This window comes from Anoplophora glabripennis, unplaced genomic scaffold, assembly GCF_000390285.2.
Source record: "Anoplophora glabripennis isolate ALB-LARVAE unplaced genomic scaffold, Agla_2.0 scaffold412, whole genome shotgun sequence".
Lineage (NCBI taxonomy): Eukaryota > Metazoa > Arthropoda > Insecta > Coleoptera > Cerambycidae > Anoplophora > Anoplophora glabripennis.
Window position 1 is genome coordinate 279857 of NW_019416613.1, and position 15958 is coordinate 295814.

At 30.9% G+C, this 15958-nt stretch overlaps 1 protein-coding gene across 1 annotated transcript in view; it reads left to right on the forward strand.

The window, feature by feature from the left end:
• LOC108912888 (protein Wnt-2-like) overlaps nt 1-5287 on the forward strand; it is a 34652-nt gene extending 29365 nt beyond the window's left edge. The window contains exons 3-4 of the mRNA XM_023455086.1: nt 2462-2822; nt 5136-5287. Of these exons, the coding sequence (XP_023310854.1) occupies nt 2462-2822; nt 5136-5287 (513 nt within the window). The remainder of the gene's footprint in view (nt 1-2461; nt 2823-5135) is intronic.
• The last annotated feature ends 10671 nt before the right edge of the window (nt 5288-15958 follow it).

A 15958-nucleotide genomic window follows, 5' to 3' on the forward strand; every position in this document is an offset into this window, starting at 1 on the left:
TTCATTTTTTGGTATTGAAATACTGCAGAAAATATATTTCCAAATAAACAAAATTAGTAATAATATTTTAAACAGCTTGTAATATAATTTTTTTAATATTTGATGATAACGATAAATTTATTTAATATACAAGGTGGGTTATTAGTACATCGCGGAATGTAGGTACAGTTTTTTTTTTGTATTTTGACATCCACTTATAGGTTTAATAATTAAAGATAGAAAGAAACTTTAAATACGACTTTTCCTTTATTTCATTTGACATCAAAATTTACTGGCATAAAAAATATATGTTTAAAATAAAAAAAAATCATTAAAAAAAAATTAAAATTCATCCTTATGAAAATAACAAACAACGCTTTTTATAACTAACCTTTACAACAACATAAGGAGAATAACTAAAAACGAAATAACATTAATATACCTACAATTTTTACAAATCAACATGCAAGTGATTGTGATGATACAGTTGAAAATATGTTTCAATTTACTATTAATTGCTTCAAAAACAAATTCAAAATTATCAAGCATTTCGTCCTGTATTTTTTTTTTCAATACTTGCAAATTTTCAGGTAAAAAAAAATATGTCTAAAGGACTGACAATGAGATCGGGGCTGTTTTCTGGCCACCTAAGGTTTCTAATAATATTTTTTAGTGTTCGTTGACGGGATTCTTCCTCCAAAATAAATTTGCCAATATTCCTGAAGAACTTTTGCACATTATTGTTATTTGAATAATACAGTTAATTATGTTTTATTTTTCGTCATCAGAATAACCCATTGTAATTTTTTTAATTTTTTAAATTAAAATGGGTTATTCTAATAATGATAAATCCCATGTATTTTTAAAAGAAGGTTCGTTTCTGTCGTTTTTGTCTGATTGTGTGCGAGAGAGATAGAGTTATAGTGTGCGATAGAGATAGAGTGACTCTGTCCTCATAGAGAGCTTTTCTCTCTCTCTCTCTCTCTCTGCTGTCTTCAGGAGTCTCCCCAGCAATTTCAGGACACCTAGGGAGGGAACGTGGGGTAGAGCGCGTGGCCTTGTTAAGCCTTCGTTATCGATCTATGATGTCACACAGTATAAGAAAAAAAAATGGTTTTTGCTCGTAACTCGGAAATGGCTGGAAATATAAACAAATTTCCCCTTGGTTCTGAGTAGAGCACTCGGTGGGTGACGCAGAGCGGGGTGTCACAATATATGAAAGAAAAAAAAACAGTATTTGCTTAGACTCTTAAGTATCAAAAAATCTCCCATGGTGAACAAATAAATCTCCCATGGTGAACGAGTGAAAAACGTCAAAACCCGCATGTCAAAAAAAAAATCGGGACCAACGGTGTGTGACGTCATAGGATAAAAAAGTGTTTATAACTCGGAAACGGTGCGTTGAATCGAAAAAATAATTGAAAAATGTCAACCCCTCCCTCCCGGGTTCTGTATGTTCCTTCTGCGTTGAATGCAAAAGGTCCGAAGTCCGTATGTCGAAAATAAATTCTGGAAACAAGAGATATATCGTGTTATAGTAAAAAGGCCGTATAACTCGGAAACGGTGCGTTAAATCGAAAAAATAATTGAAAAAATCTCTCCACACTTCTGGTTCTGTATGACAGTTCTGCGTTGAATGGAAAAGGTCCGAAGTCCATATGTGGAAAATAAATTTCGGAAAGAAGAGGTGTGTGAGGTGATACAGTAAAGAAGGTCTTATAATTCGGAAACAGTGCGTTGAATTGAAAAAATAATTAAAAAATCTCCCTACTACTCTGGTTCTGATTTCCGTTCTGCGTTGAATGGAAACGGTCCGAAGTCAGTATGTCGAAAAACAAAAAAGTTAGTTAGTTAAAAATTGCAACAGCAGTAGCGAACGCATTATCTTATCTCTGTATTGATTGATGATTTGTTGTTATTTTTAAATAAATTTCGTATTCAACTACTCCTTGAGGTTCCAGCAATTTTACATTGTGTTAATTTTTTTGANTCGAGTAAGGCCAGATTTCCCGGAAATTCCCGCTTCGAGAAGTGTCGACCAGAAACCCTAAGCTGAAAGCCGGCTAAGGAGACCCTACTTCCATTTCGGGTTGCCAATTTCCAGCATTTAAGTAGCAGTCTGTAGCGATACGCTATATTGTCTGTGGTATAGGTGTGGATTATCGATTAATAAATAGAACTTTAATAAAGCAACGTATTTTATATTTCTTATTTGTCTGTTTTTTCCATATGAGATTTTTCATTAAGCAAAACTATTTTCATAAAAATAACTCTTGACTGATCTGATCATTTTGGCGTAATGATTTATTTCATTAATTTTTCAATATTTTTTTTTTCACAGGTGGTAAAATATCCAATAAAAAATAAAAAGACTAATACTTTCATACATATTTTGCAATTTGCAGTTGCCTCCTGGAATTTTTTCCAGTTTAATATTTCTATTAGATAACTTCAACATTTAATATGTAGTTATAATTTGCAGGCTGTAAAAATGAATCTCATAGTAGAGTGCAAGTGTCACGGAGTGTCCGGAAGCTGCACTATGAAGACTTGCTGGAAGACACTTCCAACATTCAGGCAAGTCGGTGATATTTTAATGAAAAAGTACTATAGAGCCAGACCAGTAGCTGCTAGTGCATCACAGCATGGACCAAGAGGTATTGACGGCCCTAGGAAGCAGAAAAAATTACATCTTGTTTTAACCAAGGGAAAATTGCCTGTTAAAAAAATGCCAAAGAAATCAGAATTAGTTTTCCTACAAATGTCTCCAAATTACTGTGAAAGGGATTTAGCAGCTGGTTCCTTAGGCACAGTTGGAAGGACATGCAACAGAACCTCGAGAGGTAAGTTGGAAATTGATCATTTAACGAATTAAATATACAGGGTGCTCGGAAAACAATGTTACATTCTTTAGTGTCGGGTTCCGGAAAACAAACGGGAATCATTATAGCCATATTTCAAATTGGAAAGGGTCGATTATCTCCTAAAGTAAGATAGCCATCCAAAAATCATAAGACACAAACATTTTATGATTTTTTAAAATCTGCTACAATAAAGAAAAATCATGACGAAACAAAGGTTTTTTTTAATGGAACACCCTGTATATTATTGCATATTTCAATTCTTCTCAAAATTCTAAACAAAATTCATATAGCACATCGTGTACCTTAACCGTTTTCGAGATATAGAACTTTGAAAGTAAATTTTTTATTACTAAATTTATAAAAAAAAAGGACCGAAAATTATGGATGTTTATTTTGAAAATAACACAAGGTGAATTCAATTTTATTATTAGTCTTTTTATAAAAAAATTAAAAAGCCTAATAATTCAGGGTTGATAAAAATGCATGAAACGAAAAATTGTATTTTTCAATGAATGTCCTGGATATTTTTTTATGAAAACAACAATTCATTTGTTACAATTCTTGTAACAAATGAATTTTATATGGATGTAATTATTCTCGCAAATTTTTTAAATGCATTTATCACCACATCTAACATTTTTATTAAAAATATCCACTAGTTCGTCATAACTTCGTCTTCTATCACCATATCATTAAAATTCAATACGCTCGGTTTCGCTTAAACGATACAATTTTTGCTAGAAAATTTTTCATAATAAATGTATTTTTGATAAGATAATCATATTAGACAAAAGAACGACGCGGTGTTATTATGGAGCTAGAAACTTTCAAAGGTAACTTGATGGACTATGAACTTAAGGACTAAAATATTTTTATATAATTTATAAGAAAATGACTCAAATTTTGATGTCTCGAAAACGGTTAAGTTTAGGTACATGATATGCCATATAAAATTCGGTTATATTAAAAGATCGGTTAAATGCGAATAAAATTTGATGTCAAATGTAGCATGTCGAAGAGAAATTGAAGATTACCAACAGAAATCGAAAATTTTTATTTTCGTTTCTGTTATAAAAAAAAACAAATGTGTGGTCCTTTTAAACTCAAGTATTATTAGGACATTTTTTGGGGTAATCATGTAAACGACATTCAACTTTAACAGTAATTTAGTTTTGTTTTTATTACAATGATAAAATGTTTCGGTTCGCTTCTTCATCTTCGTCAAAATATTGAATTATTCACTTTTACAGCGAGTACTTTAAAAACAAAACATTCAACAATTAAGCAGGTACCCCAAATAAAATTTTGACACTTCAATTAAATTTTCAATGACGTTAAAGAGAACTAAAAATGCAATTTTCATATGATAGGCAGCAAGATATGCATATAACTTTTACTTTATTTTAAACTTAATTGAAATAAAATAAAAAAAGTTTCCTAAAATCCTGTCAAATGGAGTAAAATATGTTCTTTGGTACCAAAAATTTATCAATCGTTTTTTCTATAAATACTTATAATTCACAAGAGGCCATTTCATCTATTTATCGCGGATATATTTGCGTGATGGTCTTTCTCAAAGGTAATGTAGAATAATAGGAATAAAAAATATTTCTTTGAAGTACTACATTATTGAATGATTTCAAGGTATGTGTTTTAAAAATTAATAAATAAGAATTTTAAGTTTTATTTCAGGTAATTATTTAATACTAGCAGTTTACTAGATATGGTATAATTCAATGCTAGTCGGGACATGTAATATATAGGTATTTTGCATACCTAGATTTTTTTGGTATCATTTGATACCAACATCTTTTAACACATTTGATAGGATTTTAAGAAATGTTTTTGAGTTTATTTGAATTAGTTACGAGAGCTAAAATATATATTTATAAAAATATGCTTAAAACTTATTGATTAATGATAATGAAAATTTTTAGTTTTCTAAACTATATCGTTGTCAACAAACAATTAACTCCACCAGCAAACTGTCGCTTGAAGTAAGTTATGTTTTGTCTTCATAAAAATGGAAATTTGATAGATATCAAAATAACGCCCATAAAAAAAATTGAAGCATTGATAGGTGACGATATTTACGGTTTTCCAAAGTATTCCTTCAACACGAAGCAAATTACTTCTTTTCGGCATCTTCTTCGGCATCAAATTTCACAATATACGATAATCGAGATGCTCATAGTGCAGCTCGAATAACAGTAACCCGTTATTATCAATTAATTTGTAAATTTGTGTTGATTCCGTTATTATCATTAAAATTTGTTTATTTCTTTATTTTAGGAACAGACGGTTGTGACTTAATGTGCTGCGGAAGAGGATACAATACTCATCAGTATACAAAAACTTTTCAATGTAGATGTAAATTTTTATGGTGTTGTCGAGTAGATTGCGATACTTGTAGTGAAAGAACTGAAGAATATACTTGTAAATAACAATTATTTATGTATGTATTTATAGACATTAAGTGCTGCGCTGTATTGACTAATACTTTAATAGGATATTACGATATATGAATATTTAAAATTATGTAGAATTTTATATTTCTCAAACGCGTACTAGTAGCAATGTGTTACTGTAACACTATCAGATATCATAAAAGCGTCAAGGAAATATTTTACTTTATTCAATTGATTACTTTTATGTAAAACATAAAATTTATCTCGGGCATTTTCAACATGACAGAAACTTTTAACGACTAATGCATTGGATTGAAAATGTATATTTGTGAAGCAATGTCATTCTTAAAGATGAAAAAATTAAACCTAATAGCAAACGATTATCTCTTAAAAGAGGATAATAAAAATTTTTCCTTTACCGAAAAAATAATGCACTGAACTGGAGATATTAAATTAAACTTCCTAATTTCAATGTATTCTTGTAAATATATTTTTGTGATATTTCAAAAACTTAGATAAGTTATTATTATTCTTAAACTTGGACGTTCGTACTTTCTAATTGAAACTTAACAAGGCAGATATTTAAATATTTTTTATTTACTTTGTTTAAAATGTTGGCTAATTTATAATCAAGAGATAATTTAAAAATATATCAAAAATTCGTACATACAGTCAGGGATATGTAAAAGATACAATGATTCAGTTATTTTTCAGAGGAAATTATTTTTTATTTCGTTAATACATACTTATGTACAAACTGCAATAAATCTCCAAAATAAATTAAGTTCCCCAACCTCAATTTTTTTCGATTTGAATGTTAATTTTTATCTAATCATTCAATCATAACAATTTTTTTTATAAAATCTTAATTAAAATAATAAAAAATCGAAGAAAAGTTTCTTTACAAATGGTAGTGTATGCTGTCTTAAATTTTTCGTCCCTTTTAAATCAATAATACAAAAAGTATTTTTCAAGATAATTTTAAGACTGACTGGCGTGATTTTTAGACTACAGTAATCGCATAATAAACAAAAGCTAAAAAAAAAGAGTAAAATTGTAAAAATTAGACAAAAATTTCAAATAAAAAACGATATAACAAATAATATATGATGCAGATTGGATCATCCATATGAATTAACTTTTATTTTACTTACTTAATTTGATAAATATGTTTTTAGAAATTCTGATTATAAAGAGGAAGTAGGAATTTACCAAATTCATATTGGTTCACAATATTTTAAAGCAACATTAAAAATTTTATGTACGTTTAAACAAAATTTCAATTAACAATATTGAAGTTCGCAATGCAATTTAAAATACTCTAAGTAATCTCATATACTTAATTTATTACAGAAATGAAATCTAGTATTTAGCTAATAAATAATAATAAGTTACCATAAAAGTCGAGACAACATTTGAAATGGAAAATTGCTGCTGCGTTTTATATGACTAACAATTTCTCCAGGCCAACTTATACGGAGTGTCCGCAAAGACAAATTTAAATAGTTGCTATAACCACTCCATCTCAAAACTACTGAATCTATTTGGTGCAAATTCTGTAAAATAATACTTGTTTTAACAAAAACTTATCCCCCTCCCCTTGTACATGTATATGTGGCAGGTCAATTTTGATTTTGAGGGACGTGCAATTTCGAGTCAAATGTAATATTGCAACATCCATCTCTCACGTCTCGGCAACCCCATTATAAAAAAATTAAATTGGAAGGATCTTCTCAACCTCTAATAACCACCTTTTATCTTAAAATTATAATTTTATACCTTTTAAAAATTGCTGGTTCCATTTTATGAAGATAAAGTAAAAAAACAGGTTTATTTTAACGCTTGCTGTACATAAAGTATTCCGCTTTCCACTTAATAATAGAAAATACACGCATAAATCATCCCACATTTCAGATTTTTTCTTTATAAGTAAATGCTATATATTTTAGAAAAAGTAAATTAAACTGTGAAAACATACAAACAAAGCCTTTTTAAAATTACCACAATTTTTAACGTTTTTGGGAAATTGTATTGATAAAGAATCAAAAATTCTTTAGAACCCCTATAGGAGGTATATTTTAGAAAATCAATTAACTAAATTGTATCAGTGAGTCTTTTGAATTGTACTGCTATTGTATGAAAAACTGAAATAAAGTACTTAACCATTACTCATTTTTTATAAAACAGCATGAAAATGATTTTCAAATTCATGTTTGAGTTCATTCACTGTCCATTTGAGTTATTATGTTTTTCGATTAACAGTTTCATAGGAGCATAATCTTTTTCTCAAAATATCAAATAAGAAACTGACTCCATTGTGGTCAACTGATTATATTATTTTTCAACTATAAAGCATTTACATAGGTACAATTACCATGTGAGGCTATGATTAAAAACAGTATAAACACAATGACGTAAAAATATTAATATATAAAAAAATTATAATATATAATATATTATAAAATACCTATATAAAATATATGATATATACACACAGGGTGTTAATGAATTTATGTCAAATATTTTTGGTACATATCCGTTATGTCAAAATACACGGATTTGTGTTGAGTAAAATGTAATTTTAAAATCTGACTTACCTCAACATTGCAAGGAGCCACCTTTTGAAAATTGCTGATTTTCACAAGAGATGTTCGATGTATCCACCATTTGCTTGCATACAAGCTTCAGTGCGACGTATCCAATTCGCTCGCACGCGTTGCAACATCCTTGCGAATCGTATTACAAGCTTCGGCAATACGATGTCGCAGTTGGTGGATGTCACGACCTTTCGTGGAATACACAATACATATCCCTACAAAGAGAAGTTTAAAAGGGTGAGGTCCGGGGACCGGAGGGGTCATGTAACTAGGCTGCGGCGGCCTATCCAGCGATCGGAAAAAGTATTGTTTAGAAAGTCGCGCACTCTCCGAAAAATGAGCGGGGGCTCCGTCATGAAGTAACCACATATTTTGCCGAACATTTAATGTCACGTCTTCCAATAACTCCGGCAAGCGTTTCGGCAAAAAATCTATACATGAAGCATCGAGTAAGCGTCTAGGCAATTCAAAAGCTCCTATTAAAGTGACATTAACGATATCACATGTTCACTGAAAACTGTTGCTGAAGAGCACCGCGACGTATTTCATGTGGATTTTCGATAGTCCAGTGGAGAGTGTTGTGGACGTTACGTACACCATTTCGATTGAAACATGCTTCATCTGTAACAAGTATTTGCGCTGTAAATTGAAGATTTCTTGCATGTTCCTGAAGCAACCATTCGCAAAAACCTCGACGTGGTGGAAAAATCCTCAGGAGTAAGCGCTTAAACACGTTGTTGAATGTTGAATGTGTTGTTGTTATTGTTGTTGTTGTGTCGTTGTTGAATGGGTATAACTGAGCTCCTCGTAATGTCCGCCACACAACAAGACGCGGAATATTTACTTGTGCGATATTTCTGGTGCTCCGATGCTGATCTTCTTCGACGAGATCTAAAATCATCTCCTCGACTTTTAAGATTGTTAGTGGTCGCCCTGGGCCACCGTCGCGACCTCGACGCGGTTGTACGTGACCGGTGTCCAAAACTCTTTGCGCTACAACAACAAATGTTCGCGGTGCGGAGGCACGTCATTCAGGATATATTGCACGTTACACTTAACAAGTTTTGTGGGCATTTTCGTTTGCTTCGCAATAAATTTTCATAATATTCGCCAATAAATGCGTCATTTTCAAAAGAAAACTTGGAAATACGGCTATTAAATGTACACTCGAAAAACAGTACAGCAATCACTACAACAATGTATTACAAACTGACTTTCGAAACTCGTAAAATGTATTACATAATTTTTTTGAAAGTACTCGCCGCGATAAAAAAACATGTCTTTCAGCAGTTCCAAAACAGTTTTAAATACATATTTAATTAGCTTTTTTCTCTATGACCTTAAATTTCCGATACAAGTTTATCAGTTAACTCAGTTTTTGCTCCTTTTTCACTCCTCTAAATTATTGACATAAGTTCATTAACACCCTGTATACTATACAATAATTTATAATATACTGGGTTGTTGACGGTAAATAGCCTATTAAACGTTTCGGAGAAACCAAAGATCTCTGACTGTAATTTTGTTTACGGTTATCAGATATGCTCTCTTCAATGAAAATATATAATGCCATCAACCGATTATACCGGAAGTAGCTGTCATCTTCGTGATTTTAAATAAAACACCTTATATATTAGTGCATTATCGACAAGATAAATGAAAATAAGTCAAAAATGTTAAAATTTCCATGTACCTAAATCTAACCGGTTTCGAGGTAATCGACAAATTTTGGCAGATGCAAGCGTTTCGAAAATTCCTTATATCTTTCTTCGTTCTGGGAGCTTTAACTTGCTATTTGGAATACACAAAGAACATAAGATGCACTACCTTCCACTATCAAAATTACTTGATGAAAATTGTACTCAGGGTCCCATTTTTCATGTTACATTTTGAAAACTTAAAACTGCCAAAACTTTTAAAATTCAAATGGAACACCCTGTATTTTTCTGCATTACTCTTATGCTACTTTTTCCTACAGCTTTTTTTTAAACATTTATTGACCTAAACGTCTCATTTAATGTCATAATGCGCCCATCAAAACAAAAAATTTACCTACCTGTTACAGTGACTTTCTAAGCATATCCTAGTTAAGTGGGACAAGTTTTCGTTAAAACATAAAAAATAATAATAGACAAAAAATTACATTCTGAATATTAATTTTCAGAATGAGGTTTATAAATTATTTTTGTCTGACACATTGAATTTTAATAGAAAATTATGACAAATAAGGAATTTATAACAGGGTGTTTTTTTATTTGGACACTCCACTATGATTTGTATACTAATTATTTGATCGATGTCAAATTTAACATACCGAGGTAAAAGAACATGGTCGATTGACGGCAGCAAATTTTTCTCAGGTTGCCATTTTTGTAATACAATAGAAACATTATCGTTCTAAATAGAACACCCAGTATATATTTACATATTTAGATAGAAACCCTTCTTATGACTATAGTGACGAGGCTGGATGCGTCTTATAGTAAGAGAAATGTGAATAAAAGAATATAGCATAAGGATAATGTATTAGAAAAATGTTGATGCCATCTGCCAGACGACCAAGTCCTTGTTTAATAGATTGGGCTTCTAACACACTCATTTGGATACATTTTCTGTTGTATTACAGACAGGTCTATTTGAACCATAAAATTTCTTGTAGAAGTGGACACTGGCAATTATGTAAATGTTCTGATCCCTAAATGTAAAATTTGATATCGAACATGCTTATAAAAAATTCTTATAAAAGTTACCATGGTATGCTATCATAACACCCTGTATATTTAAATTTATTGATATTAATCATGTTCATTCTTTTATTTGGGAACACCCAGTATATCAAAAATCAACTCTTGCAAGAAATTTTTTTAGGTGTGTCCGTGTTACAATATGTTGTTTCGTAAAAGAATGTTACATTCTATCACATGTTTCGACTTTATAATTTTCAGTGTATGGTATGTCCTAAAACTGTACATAAATTGATTAATGACTGTGTATTGACATTGTACAGATATCATGACGTAAGAAAGTTAGTTTCACTTGTAGGACTCATCTTGACAATGTAATTGTTATTGGTTAACTCAAAGTAACAAGAAAATTGTAGGTAGTTTCAAAAGTCAGATTGAATATCTCAAAAATGGTTAAATATAAATTAAATATTTCAGTTTTGCATAGTTTAAATATAAAATAATGGTATTTGCATTAAGAAAAATATAAATTAGATTAAGGAAGATATTGACAAACTGGCTGGTAATTTTTACATACGACATTTCCAAAACATCAATTTAAAAACAATACTAATTTAATTATGCCTAACCATTCTTGATATATATTTGCACAATTTGCCTTTGGAAACCCAAGGTGTATAACGCTACTTTAGATAATAATTTAATTATTAAGCTATTTATTCCTTATGCATTGATATCATATTAATTATAAATTATGTATTACAATAAAGTTTTATATACTTGTAAAGGTAAATATATATTTTATCTATTTCTCTCCCTTTTTTCAAAAATTGTACCTGAATTGAAATTTAATTAACAGAAATTGTCAACAAAATTTACCGAAAATCTGCGTTTCTACAAAGAAATTTTAATAGATATTATAGATATCTGGAAATGTATCCAAGTAAATAAAATATAAAGAACTATAAATATTTACGAATAGACGTATTTTCAATCGATGAGACAAGTTGATCCAAAGAAAGATTTAATCGTAAAATTTTTTTGTCAGTGTCTTGAAAATTACTTTAACTACGTTAAGAATCAAAATAACAGTTGTGGATATATGTATCACTAACTTTGTTAATATCAATTTTATAATTAAATTAATTCGAGATATGGAATATTTCAACTTACATTATTAGGCAGTATAATATGTAAAGTGCAATGGATTCGGTATCCTCAAAGAAGTTGGAAGGGATAGAGGGAACAAGGATTGCAATTCTGCGCTATAACTGCCGTTTTTCGGTAGTCGATTACTGAAGTGGAATAATTTTTATTTTAAAATAGACCATAATGTAGTACTTCTGCTATTACCTCCTAATCTGTAAATTTTACCGAATATTGGTTAGACAAAGAACCAACGACATCCCTTTCCAAGTGATGGTACGTCTTTCTATACAAACCTCCCCTAAATTTGTATAGCTTATGTGAATACAAATGGTGGACACTAGAAGGTGGTTGACGACCATGGCAAGCTTTTTTTGGAGTCCAAGTACCTCCCCTAAATTTGTATAGCTTACGTGAATATACCGATATACAAAAGGTGGTTAGGTTGACGACCATGGCAAACTTTCTTTGGAATTCAAGTTCTAATCCCAATCAGAGTTGCTTGATTTTTCATATCAGTGACATGAATACCAACTCTCTAGGTCGAGCTCGCCCTTATCTTTTCTTACATCTATCAATCATAAAAAAACTCTTCACAGTTATTATCTTCGATCGATATTGAATGAAACCAAGTGGTTACTAATGTACATGTATGAATGTTGAGGCACGATCCAATAGAATCCTACACGTCTGTCGTGTCGAGCAAATATTCTCAGCGTCAACGTACTTATTAGTTACTGATTAAAGGCAACATTGTTCACCATTACTATATTTAAACTATACTGACAATTAAGCTTGCGTCATATATAATGCATTTCTAGTACATAGTATATCAATTCAATAATTTATTATTTATTTATTATGAACTGTTAAGCGTTTTGTGTCTAATAATATATATTGCAGTTGACAAGAGCTATCTACGTACTTGTCAGAGTCATACCTGAAACGTTTAATACATGATAATATGAATCAAACTATATTCTCATCAAGAATACTAGTCATAAACGCAATGCGTCAGATTCTATATGAATATTTTTGGTTGGGACGCGATGCGCTTTTACCTCATTGCGATTTGCAATGCAATATCTTCTAGAAGCATTCACCTAGATACATTCGCAGGGTTTGTTCTCAGTAGTATCCAAACGTGCCTGATTATTATAATATTGTGATACTATCGAGTTACTTCTGGTCAGGCGTAACTCTATTAATCCTCAAAAATACCCCTGCATAAATGGATCTATGAGTAATTGCATTATCGCAATCACGCGAAAACGCCTTATATCACACCTGTTTGTAGAATGCTTGAAGCTCCTCTAAACCGACACGACATGGAACGTCATCGATTTGCGATACATTATGGCACTTTCCAAGGGATGCACTTCTATATCAAAGATTACTAAAGAAGTATACGTGGACTTTATTATATACATGCGTATTTCATCTGATCCGGAGTAACTATACCTATCTACTTTCGCACACGCGTTTATCTGAATGTTTCCATGCAATGCGATATCGCAGGTGTTTGCAATACTAACAACGTTTATCTTTTATACGCACGCTTACATAATATGCATATAATAAACAAAATACCACATGCACTGAAACTGGAACGTTTGATAGAGTGCGTAAAAGAACATCTGGATTCTCGCTGAGAATTTGCTTCTTCGTCTTCATTTGTCACAACCAGAAACAGAAGTTTCTCATGATGTAAAGATGAGTCCGTGCCTTATTTTGATGACACAAGTTAGAAGATTGTTGAAACCGTCTTTAATAGTATGATACAAAGAGAGAACAAAATGAGGGATACACAGTAATTAGATGTGGACAATAAAAAGTTTCCAACCTAAACTGTATGTAGTCCTTAAAAAACGGAATTTAATTAATTAATTCCTTTTAAAATGTTAATATAAAACAACTAAGTACAATGTGTGTTTTTCACCCGTTTTGTTTGCACTGTTTGGTCTAAAGCCAAAAATGTATAAAAAAAGTTTCAAGCATTATTAATTACCTACCTGTTGCCCGATTATCATCAATCTTACTTTCCACATTAAGAATCTACAATTTAAAAACGGATGGTAGTTTCCCTTGCTAGAGACCGGTACAATTGAATGTCCTCAATGCTTGTACTTTTCTTGCACAGTCATATTGAACTACACTACAGTAAAAATAATTTCTATTAAGTAAACGAAAAGTCAAAAGTGACGTTTATATTTTGCGACAAGTCAAATTTGTCAAATATGACACTTCTATATTAGTATAAAATCCATATACTTCTATCTATAGAAGTATGTGATAAAATCAGACGGCTCTACTCTATGTTTTCAAAACATTATTTTATAGTTACTTACAAACAGGACAGGTGTGAGCGACATTACCATTGACTATATGAACTCCGTAATGTGAATATAATATGGGAGAACNGATTGTTGAAACCGTCTTTAATAGTATGATACAAAGAGAGAACAAAATGAGGGATACACAGTAATTAGATGTGGACAATAAAAAGTTTCCAACCTAAACTGTATGTAGTCCTTAAAAAACGGAATTTAATTAATTAATTCCTTTTAAAATGTTAATATAAAACAACTAAGTACAATGTGTGTTTTTCACCCGTTTTGTTTGCACTGTTTGGTCTAAAGCCAAAAATGTATAAAAAAAGTTTCAAGCATTATTAATTACCTACCTGTTGCCCGATTATCATCAATCTTACTTTCCACATTAAGAATCTACAATTTAAAAACGGATGGTAGTTTCCCTTGCTAGAGACCGGTACAATTGAATGTCCTCAATGCTTGTACTTTTCTTGCACAGTCATATTGAACTACACTACAGTAAAAATAATTTCTATTAAGTAAACGAAAAGTCAAAAGTGACGTTTATATTTTGCGACAAGTCAAATTTGTCAAATATGACACTTCTATATTAGTATAAAATCCATATACTTCTATCTATAGAAGTATGTGATAAAATCAGACGGCTCTACTCTATGTTTTCAAAACATTATTTTATAGTTACTTACAAACAGGACAGGTGTGAGCGACATTACCATTGACTATATGAACTCCGTAATGTGAATATAATATGGTGTGCCTATAAGCATATGATGACGTCACTTGAGAGCAGGCCCGATCTCGTGAGGCCTAGGGTTATAACCCCGTAGTCCCTACCAGATCCTGTCCTGCTTGAGAGAAAGTCTGACGAAATCATAGAATCTTGAAAATGCGACTTTCTGACTTTTTCAAATAATCCAGAGTTGTTGTAACGAAAAAATCTTTACATCATTAATTTCATTATGTAAAACAGGATTTGGTTCGAATACAAAACCCGAACGACTTCCAGATGCAACTTTTCATCCAAAAATCGTTCAATTTTACCAAAGGATTTGTCAGAGTGAAGCGTGTTTTCTATAAGTAAGTAACAAATCTTGAAGATAACTCATCAGTTAACGTCATATCTATGAAAGCATGTCTTAAAAAGGGAAAATTGTTATAATATGGTAAAAGTATTTTATATAATAAATAAGAATGATAAGTGTGTAATTTGTTATATCTGATCGCAATGCCTTCTGGATCCTGACGGCCTACAAACGTCAAAATTGGTAGGCAAGCGTTAGCCGTTACTTTGACTTAGGTATCTGATAACGTAGCTTATAAAATCAATGGTTATATGAGTCAACAAAGTTGTGTTGTTTCGATACCTTATTAGTTTCAGAAAGGGAAAGAATTCCATGAATTAGAGATGATTCCAAAACAGTTTTAAGAGTAAATGATAAAGGGGGGTATCTGATTTCCCAAGAATTAAAATCTGATATAATTGAACAATATGAAAATAAATTTATATATTTAAATCAAATGTATATAGGAAAAAAGACAATATAAAGGACAAGAGTTTAGGGTCAAAAATAATTATTTTTAGTATTTCGATTTATTTGAAGAATAATTCGCTGCCGATGTAAATGTAACTCATATTGCGAATTACTCTTCTTCCAGGTCCAGGCAGATTTTAAATATCCCATCAGAAATCTGAAAGTTTTTCTAAAGATTTACACAAATCATTAGAGCATTATTCCATCAAAGATAATCCTAAGAAAAAACTTAAACCAGTAGAGATACTGAAGCAATTAAACAAAAATTTAATTTAGGTAAATAATTCCATCTGAATGTAGTAAAATGTTTGCCGTATTTCGATGATTATTTACAATTTAAATCAGATTTGCTTTTTTCTTCGTATTAATTTAATTGTATATTACCATCGGATTAAAAAACTATAACAAATACGTA